This window comes from Mercurialis annua, linkage group LG1-X (assembly GCF_937616625.2).
Source record: "Mercurialis annua linkage group LG1-X, ddMerAnnu1.2, whole genome shotgun sequence".
In the NCBI taxonomy this organism is placed as follows: Eukaryota; Viridiplantae; Streptophyta; class Magnoliopsida; order Malpighiales; family Euphorbiaceae; genus Mercurialis; species Mercurialis annua.
Genome location: NC_065570.1, coordinates 14,313,396 through 14,323,976, shown reverse-complemented (window position 1 = coordinate 14,323,976; position 10,581 = coordinate 14,313,396). Strand labels below are relative to the sequence as shown.

General features: G+C 34.3%; 1 protein-coding gene across 1 annotated transcript; it reads right to left on the bottom strand.

The window, feature by feature from the left end:
* Positions 1–6,754: 6,754 nt before the first annotated feature.
* LOC126666047 (4-coumarate--CoA ligase-like 6) lies at positions 6,755–10,274 on the bottom strand. The gene is made up of 6 exons (XM_050359004.1): positions 9,147–10,274; positions 8,502–8,691; positions 7,627–7,772; positions 7,338–7,405; positions 7,109–7,211; positions 6,755–7,035 (listed from the first exon to the last, which is right to left on the bottom strand). Exons 1-6 carry the CDS (start codon positions 10,197–10,199, stop codon positions 6,922–6,924), a joined length of 1,674 nt encoding a protein of 557 aa, XP_050214961.1. The 5' UTR covers positions 10,200–10,274; the 3' UTR covers positions 6,755–6,921.
* Positions 10,275–10,581: the final 307 nt, after the last annotated feature.

Sequence of the window (10,581 nt, the reverse complement as noted above, 5' to 3'; positions counted from 1 at the left end):
AGTTTTCAAATTCATTTATATACATATATGGAGCTTATGTTGATAATTCAAAGTTAATTAAAGTTTATACTTCTTATAATTGTCACTTGCACTTTTGGCTTACTGCCAAAATTTCACGCAAGTTCCACGACAATATCTTCATCATCGTGCATCGTCTACCTCTCCGTTCAACGATCGCAACGGTTAAAACTTTGATAACCATCTTGGGATTGTCATATCCCAATATCAAACCGATCTAATGGTTCGATCACAAGTTATTAGGGTTTTACTATACCCTGCTAGTTTCCAGATAACATCTGAAACTCACTTGTCCAATTCACTATCTTCATCCCCGTTACACCTTGATAACATCTTTACCTTATGTTGGTTCAAGGTTTGATATACTTTTTAAGTATATTATTTATTCGTTTTATGATTTAATAATCATTTTCATTAATGAATATCTGTTAACACGACTTAACAACTCCGTTAGTCGTTAACATATTCATTGATCCTCTTTATTCATATCAGAACTAGTAGTGTACCTACTCGGTTCTGAGAATACTCATACTTCCTTTCATAATCTTTCTCTTAGATGTTTCATTGTTATTTATCATTTAAGTGCTGAGGTTTACTCCTCTCAGACTTATGTATTTTGGTTTTATCTAACCACTCGTATGGATTTAAGAGATATGTCCATTACTGACATCTGCTCTGTCTGTAAGACTAATCTCCAATCCGTTTAATTAAACACATGTGTATGACTTTGTTCACATATAGTTACTTGAAGTCAAACTAACCGAGTTGTGTTTAATTAGATCCTACTCTCTTATCTTAATCGTGACAATCTTCTATTGTCTACCCTCAAACTTTTATTTACCATAAAAGTTCATCACTAGACTTGTATCGGTCTATTCCTGAGTAAGAATATAGATTCTCACTCTCTCTACTCTTCCCGTACTTTCATTAATCTCTAATGTCTCGGTATGAAACACTAGAATTTAGGTATTTATTATTTATTCTTATAATACAACCATTATTCTTTATCCCTTTTTCCTATCTACCTTGTCACTATCACAGAGTTTTCGTTTGAGAAAATACAGTTTTGTCCTGCGTACACTGACGCTTAACAAATATAAATCAATTTGTCAGACAAATACAATTGATCTCGTCTGAGACAATTATTATTCGTCCTGCTTGCGCAAGCCTTTTAAATCTCACTTTTCAAACAAATTGTGAATTCTCAAATTCACGGTACAAAACATTTTTAATACAATTGTGCTTCAGGGTGATGACATCTCTCATCCCCAAGGAGTTGCTATTTTAATTCACTTTTCATTGATATACTGATATATCAATATATATGATGCATGCCCTAATCAAAATCATTTTATGTATATATATGATATATATAAAATTCAGGTATGCTTCTTCTATAGTGATTTTTGCAACATGCACCTTTAATGCATCTGAGCACAATTATATGTTCAACTGTAAAACAAAACTTTAATAAGTTTCTTTCAAACTACTTCTCTGTGCCATTTCAAGGTTTCCTAATCCTCACATTAGGCTTTATTGTTCTTTATTTAACATTCATCTTTTATGTTATTATTCATCGTTATGCTGTTTATTAACAGTTATTGTTCATTAGTATGTGTGTTTTGTTTAAGGATATGCTTTATCTCTGTACTTTATGTTTTCTAGTTTTAGTATTTCGTACTAAAACACATAAATGTACTTACTTAAACACAAGACACATGTCTAAATGATACATGAGGATGATTGTTGAGGCAATAGTGCCTCTCGAATCATCGGACCTTTTCCTTGTTCGCATCGGCATATAACTATCCCTTTCTGGATATTTCTCAGATGGTTCACCTCTGCTAAGTACTTCTCCAGCCTAAACCCTATATAGGCTGATATAACAGTAGATTCAGACACTGAATCAATACTGTCGTCAATAACATCTATGTTTCCCATTAATATTTCCAGATCCTCTAATTCAATAGCATCATCGTCTGTATCCATCATATCAACTGAAGCAAAATCTTCAGCCTCTAATGGATTATCAGGCACGACATGCGGCTGAGCTCGACTAGGCCCAGACATGCTGAAACACATGTGGCCATAACGCAAGTAGCCGATATAACAGTTATAGAAAAAGATATTTTCATATAACAGATAACACCTTATAAACACATATAAAATAAAACACATAGCAATCACACATATAGTTCAGAGAAAATCTAACTATTTTCTCGAACAAACGATTCTTCTGGAATCTTCGCTTCGTTCTGTATTCGAACAGAATCAACTTCCTTGAATACTGGTCAATTGATCTGACCATTGCGTACTACTCTAATAGAGCGTCTCGAACACAGGAACATCTCACATGTTCCCTCATTAGCGTCGCGTTTCAAACACAAGAACATTTCATATGTTCCTAATCAAACATCACATATACACTATACAAGTATACGGATTGCTACTTATAGCTAAATGTTTTCAACAACTGAAAACTGATCAAGACATGACTCGAATCCTATGTTGCTGCAACAGTCTACTAGGAATCCGTACAACTATTAACACATCTTACTTAACAGTATCAACAACAGTACTTCGGATGGTCGAGTACTTAAAACGTTGCTCTGATACCACCTTTGTCACGACCCGAATTCCACCCTAATCCAAGTCACGACCGGCGCTAGGGAATGGGAATGGTTGTTCCGAAACCCGTAGCAAGCCTAGAACCTCTAGAAATTTTTCGCAAATATTATTAAAAGATCGCACCTCGCGTACGATCCGTTTTCAGAAAATACCGTTAAAACTTTTCTCTTTTAACAAAACACATTTCTGAAAACACACATATAGGCGAAATCTGATTTTCAGAAGTACTGGTTGGATAACTTCGTTATCTCAACCCTCGCTTCCTTCTGAAAACCTGGCGTGGTGATTACTGGAAACCAGGGACTTATCTTTCGCTTGCCTTAACACATAGGCATCCCTGTTCCAGACCACACGCCACCGTCAATATGTTTAATAAAATAAAGCGGACACCTCTGCGTCTCGCAACGGTGGTATTAAACATATTAAAATACACAGCGGACCGGTTACACATAGCCGGCGAACATAAAACATACTGTTTTTGACCCTCACAAAAACACACGAGGCCGACTCGGTAACTAGACACGATATGCCACTAAGCAGCCACCCAATAGGTACACACATGCACTAGATCCTATCAGAGTATCTAAACAAAGGACTAGTGGCACGGCTGCTGGCACATCACACTTATACTATTGCAGCATACTAAGAGTACAAAATCCTATGTACATTACCAAAGAAGAGCTTTCCTGAAGAAGGGATGTGGAAGCTCGACTGACCTCAAATCTCGTTTCCTGAAAAATGGGATAACAACAACGGGGTCAGAAATATTAATATTTCTGAGTGAGTAAACAGTTTACAGATAAATACCAAAATCGCATTATATATATAAAACAGTTATATATAAAATATGACCAATTACGTCGATCCATATGAAACCCTAGTTCACAAATGTCCTAACAGACACACTCATCTTATGAGCTTATGGACAACAGAATAAAGACTGTGAACTGAATCACTGCCGTCCAATTCTGTATCTCTGGTACCTGGACCGTAATCAGAAACTGCCTTCGCGGTTTATTCCGCGACCGTAACTGTATTACTGCCGTCTCAGGGTTTACCCGTGAAGTCAGGGCATCTACTTTCCCAATGACTTACACGACATGCATACCTCTATACCTCGACAGAAGTACATCTAAAAATCGGTGTTGGTGATCACGCAACCCTATTGCTGCCCAATAGGTAGCTCGTTCCAATGGACCTTTCTTGGTTAGTTTATACTACTGCGATTTATGGATTTAAAATAATTGAATACTGATATTTAAAAGTAAACACGTAAACTCACAGTACTGCTAAGTAACTACTTAGCACCGCCGTGTGTGTGACACACTCCCTGGAGTCCTGGTCTGACTGCTGGACAGCTAGTCGGATCAAACATACAAATAACACAAGACAATACATCAATACTCATTTCTGGTATAAACATCTAGGTCCTGAAACCTAGGTTTAATCTAACATATAACACATAGCACGTATGGTCCTTTTCTTTTTAAAAACCATTTGAATCGTTTTCACCTTAAGAAAACGTTTAGACTTCACTCTAGAAGTCATTTTAGGTATAACAATACCTAATTAAATCATTTAAAAGTATAGACTTGATTGTTAAAACAATTCACAGTCGTATACTAATTATTTAGCAAAGCCGCTTGCTAAATCTTTTAAACTGGTTAAACGTCGACTCTAACTCTTTTAAAGTCCTTTTTTAAACGTTTAACTTTACTTTTAAAATCCCATTTTAAAAGTCGTTATCTTAGATTTAGAAACATTTCTTTAAAACGTTTAGGATTAGGTCGGAAAACATCTCGGGTTATTAGGCGAAAACCCCTCGGAATCGCCCCCCGTTAAAGTCCGACAAAATCCCCACGTATGCGCTCGAGGAACTATCAATGCGGGCGAGCCGCCGGCCTGTGCGGGCGCGTCGCACAAACTGTGCGGGCGCATTGCACAGTTGTGCGGGCGCACACCGCACAAACTGTGCGGGCGCGTCGCCCGCTTGTGCGGGCGCACACCGCACAAACTGTGCGGGCGCATGCCGCACGCCGCCCCGGGAAAATCAATTCCCGGGCCGTTCCGACGTGCTTCTTTTAATTCGAAACGTTCAAAAATGCAAATTTAACGTCCTATAACACATATACACAATCCAACTATAAATCAAACGTTTAAATCGATCGTTCGATACGATAACCGTTTATAAACGAATATATATTCGAAATATATCGAAATAAACATTTAATACGGAATTAGTACCTCGATTACTTGAGTAATCGTCGAAGAAATGGAGTTAGAATCGAGAAATCGGAACGAATCGCGACGAACCCTAATTCCCGTAGCTTCAGAGAGCAAGCTGCTCACTTTCTCTTTCAAAATGAAAGAAATGAGGCTTCTGCCTCTGAATATCAAATGAATATGTTTATATATAGATTTGGTTAATTTATCACTTTAACTCAAATTCTTAAATAGTCGTTCGTAGCTTAAACGGAAACGACTTCCGAATTTCGTAAAAGTTTACGCAAAAATCTAATAAAATATGATAAGAATAAAAATATAATTTTTATTCTTATCCGACTTATATTTTATTCTTAATAAATCTCTGAAGATTTATTAGGTCCAAATCAGTCCCACTTGATTAAACTTTCTACGTCCAAATTCTATGAAACTTTGACGATAGCTTCGTCAAATTATTTCGCGAATAATGACACCAAAATTATTCGCTCGGGACTTATATATTATTTTATTTTAATTTGGACTAACGAATAATACTTAATTAGTTTATAACTAAAACTAATTAAAGTAAAGAATCCAAGGACCAAATGATACTCTTTCCATAACTTGCCGCCCACTCACTCTTTCTCTCTTATCTTTTTTTTTTTTGTAATATATATATATATCTTAACTTATATTCGTTAATAACACGTCGAGACTTCCGAGTTTCGACATTTTAATTTCGGGGTTTTATCCGAAATATTAAACTCTCCAATTAGAGTGGTATATTGATATATTAATTATCAATATATTTTTATCTTACGACTTCAGTCGTATTTTCTTTTCTATTAATCCCGTTCATATCATTTTATTAAAATTTAAATCCTCGATTTAAATTTTAAACTCCTATTATTACCATATAATTTTAGGGATACTTATAAATTAAATTTACGCTTAAATTTAATTTACGTATTCCCGGCTAATAAAAACTTTACACGTGGCTTATAAATTACGGGGTATTACAAGAGCTTTTTTTTTAGATTTTTTTTAAAAGAGATTATATATTGTTAAGAAATATAGTGACCAAAAACACACAAAAGGATGCTATAGTATCTATAATTTAAATTCAAGTAAAAGTCAATTATGATAAATATTTAATAATATAATTAAAAGATATTAGTTAATATATAAAAATAATAATAGTAATTTTATAGTAATTTATTTTTCGAGTAAAATATTTATTTTTTTAATTAATAATAATAAATTTGAAATGATATTAATATTAAAAGGTAATTATCAAATATAATTTATTATTTATTAAAATTATATTATTATTTTCCTATCACATTTACGAGCCACGTGCGTAGCACGTAAATCAATACTAGTAATATGATAAGGTTATGATAAAATGTTATGATAATATTATGAAAAAGTACATTATGATAATGTTATGATAATATACTGTTATGATAAAGTACGTTATTATACGATTATATTTTATGATATAATTATAATCAAGTATATTATGATAATATTATTGACAATGTTTTTAAAAACATGTTATTATAATAGTATGATAATTTTAAAGATAATAGTATGATAAAATACAAAAAAAATTTTTACAGAAAAGTTGTGATACCAAGATGATAACGTCACTGACAGTTATATTATAACAGAGTAAAATCATAATTATTTTAATATCTAGAGTAAAAACATAAATCTAGAAATAATATAAAGTATTTTTTGTAACTTTTTCTTGTTAAGATAAAAAGTGTAAATGTTTTTATTTTTTAGGTAAATATTTTAATCTCCCGATCTGAGGTGTATCGATAATTGACCTGTTTCTAATAAAATAAGGCCCATAAATGGCCTAAATTGCACACATCAAATTTTGACAAAATTACAGAACTACCACTATCAAGATTTTCGATCCATTCTTTCCAAAAACTCCAACTCGGCATACATACCCATATCAGTTTCCAATATGGGCAGACGATAAAATAGTTTTTCTATTGACATATTCCATAGACATAAATATACAACTACTGGAGAATAAACAAACTCAACCGTAAAATATTACAGTCTACAAGGCGTAAATTTTCTAAGCTCGCGCCGGAGAATCTTCCCAGCTGCGGACTTGGGTATTGCTTGCACAAACATCACTTTTCTCACCTTCTTGTACGGCGCAACCTGACAAACATATTAAACAACTTCAACCAACGGTTCCATGGAAAACTAAGTTGCTCATCTTGCACAGACATACCTGCTTAGCTACATAATTGATGATAGCTTCTTCTGTCAACATACTTCCAAGCCTCTTGACCACAAATGCAACTGGTATTTCCCCGCATTCTTTGTCTATGCCACTGATTTACACAAATCATAAAATATCATGCATACAACTACTCGAGTTGAACCATTATAACATCAATATTCACTTGTACCCCTTCGAAAATTTAGAAATAGTTTTAATAAATTCATTTTTCGCTTACGCTGTTACTGCAGCATCAAGTACATCAGGATGGCAAAGCAATACAGCCTCTAAATCAGCAGGAGCTATCTGCAAAAGGTTACGACATTTCCCAATATCACTTAATCTACCACTTCAAAAGAAAGTTATCTTAATTTAGAAATTCAAAGCATCAGATGAAGCCGAAGGTATCCGTTTGTCCTAAGAGACTAGATTCAAACGTAACAAATTGGTAGTCTATAGACATGGCTACTCTTACTAAATTGTTATTTATGGTACACATTTGAGAATACTTGGTTCTCAAACCATACCTGAAAGCCCTTATATTTGATTACTTCTTTCAAACGATCAATTAGATGCAAGTACCCATCACTATCGATATACACTATGTCCCCAGTATGCAGCCAACCATCTTTGTCAATTGTTGATGCAGTTGCCTCGCTGTTATCCAAATATTCTGTAAATTTTACAAGTAAACAAACTCAGTTTAACAAGTATAAGAGCCACAAAACTCAGTTTAGTTTGTGCACTTTTTAACATAATTTTTTCATAGCAAAAGCAAGAACTTTAGTGCATTATTTATCCTAGAAGTTAAAGGTTTGATGCTTTACTTTAAATCAGAGATCAGAAATGCAGAGATAGAGACAGAAACATATATAATTTTGATAAACCGAACTTCAATTACATAATACTTAAGATTCTAAATCATAAATTTATTACAATGCTCAGGTAGGTGGGAACTAGAATAAGAATTGACCACGGACATGCTTGATCACTCGAAAACAAAGATGGATGTCTCAGAAGATCTAAAAAGGAGATGATCTCGGAAAATATAAGGAGGAGCTGGTTTTCTTGTTGGAATATAAATATGCCGGCAAGCAAGTATCTTTGCAGAGCCGAAGCAGAAATGTTGAAACAGAAGAGAGAAAAAGGGAAAACCGCAGAACTACATTTTTCACAAGATTGGATTATAAATATAGATTTTTGGAATTTCAAAAGGTTTACGGAAGTGGAAATGAATCGTCGAAATATAGGACTGGGGAGGTTTCTGTGAAACATAGGCAGGTTATAATGACGTCTAGAATGGGTAACAATGGCCACCAGCTAAAGAATTTTCTCAGAAGAACATAAGTGTTTCACAATTACAAACATATCAAGTGCTTAAAGAAGCTATAAACTTTACCACCTTTCATAACACCAGGTCCTCGAATCCAAAGCTCACCACTACAGCCAGGAGGCAAGAAACAACCAGTAATCCAATCCATCACCTTAGCTTCTATGTTTGGAGCCAGGAGTCCTATGGAAGAGTACTTCCGGAAGTGTTTAGTGTTAAGGCCTCGAGTTCCGACAGCAGTTGACTCTGTCAAGCCATAACCCTAGAAGTCAACAATTTCACAGAATTATCCTCATAAACAAAAAAAAGGCATCATGACCAATTCAACAAAGAAAGGCTAGTTGACCATGTCAAGCTTAGCATAGTGACATCCATTCCCAGATTGCTGAAAATTAACTAGTCAAAACAAATAAATAAACATATTTTATAACTGTAGACAGAATCCCAGAGACTATACTAGTTATGAATTGTATGCACAACTACAGAGCAAACTGAATACTAATATAAAGAAATTATGTTGAGCAGATTTACACGGCACATTATGTTATTCCATACGCTTAAATGCAAATAAAATCATAAACTGCATCATGTTTTGCAATTCAATACCAACTTTTAATTTTTACAATTCGAAACACGAACTTTCATTTTTTCACAATTCGACAGAGTATGATATTTGATATAGAACAGAGAATCAGTCTGTGTTGAGAAACGAAATACCTGAATGAAATCAACAAGAGGGAGAGTCTCCACAAAATCTTGAATAGCTTTGCCAAACAAAGGAGCTGCCCCAGAGGAAACCTGTTTCAGACTCATCAAGCTACTTCCACCAACAATTTTTGCTTTCTTCGTCAGTACTTGGAGAAGCGGCGGAACAACAGGAAAGTGCGTTACTCCGTATCTATCAATAACCTTTACCATCTCATCAACATCAAATCTCCTCATCACAACAATACTAGTCCCCAAAGAAAATAACCCCGTGGCGAAAAGGGATAAACCATATACATGAAACATAGGTAAAGCAGCTAAATACACATTATCGGAACCCGAATAATCATACTGCGAAGCCTCAAACCTTACAAAAAGTTCAACCATGGAAATAAAATTCCTATGAGTTAAAACAACCCCTTTGCTAGAGCCAGTAGTACCAGATGAATACAAAATCGCAGCCGCATCATCCTGTCTAATTACCGGCCGCAAACCCGAATCAAAACTACCATTAAACAACTTATAAAAAGCTTGAAACTCCTTATTATCCTTATCAAACATTGCATTATCCGGCACACTAATAACAGGAATCCCCAAAGACTCAAAATTTGCGGCTTTTTCCAGAACAGAGAAAGCTAAAGATGCATTGCAGTCACTAGTTTGCTTGGTGATCTCCAACACAGTACTGAGAGGATTCATAGTAGTAACAATTGCACCTAAATAAAGAACACCCAACAAAATAATGGGAAAGTAAACGGAGTTTGGCAATAAAAGCAGAACAACGTCACCTTGTTTAACACCTATGGTGTGGAGAGCAGAAGCCATGGATTTGACCAGAGGAAAAAGATTTGAGTAGGAAATGGAATACCCAGATGAAGAATCAATAAGAGCTGTGACACCATTGTGTTTGTACGAGAAAATTACGGATACAACGTCGAGAAATGGGTCGGTGGGGAGAGAGATGGGTGGGTGTTTACTGCTATAAACTCCAGTTTTGGGACAGAACCATTCTGGATTGAGGTTGTTGTCTTGTTTCGAGGTTTCTGATACTAAAAATTTCTGCATCTCACTGATACTATTTTTTTGGAATTTGTTCTGCTACTTCTTCAGAGTCTTTGCAGTTGCCGCCAGTGTTTGTTTTTGTATTCTCTATATAAATAATGCCTATCTTAAAACACCCGACTTTTTAACTCCTTTTTAATCGTATTCGAAAGCTGATCAATTTTATATTATTTCGCATTTTTTATTTCGATTGTACCTATAAATATTAAATTGACTTTTTTCATTTTAAAAAAATTAAAAAAAGTTCTTGAAATTGATCATTTATATATTAAATTGACTTTTTTTATTTAAAAAGAATTTAAAAAAAATTCTTCAAATTGATCCTTTATATATTAAATTGAGTTTTTTTAAAGAATTTTTTTTTAATCTTTTTCAAATACAATAG

Bases quoted from the DNA above. Each gene is read 5' to 3' on its own strand.
- LOC126666047 (XM_050359004.1), bottom strand. From the start codon at position 10,199: ATGCAGAAATTTTTAGTATCAGAAACCTCGAAACAAGACAACAACCTC. The intron at 8,692-9,146 runs GTATTTCGTTTC...GTTGACTTCTAG, and splicing joins CTCTTGTTGATTTCATTCAG to GGTTATGGCTTGACAGAGTC. The intron at 7,036-7,108 runs GTATGTCTGTGC...TATGTTTGTCAG, and splicing joins TCAATTATGTAGCTAAGCAG to GTTGCGCCGTACAAGAAGGT.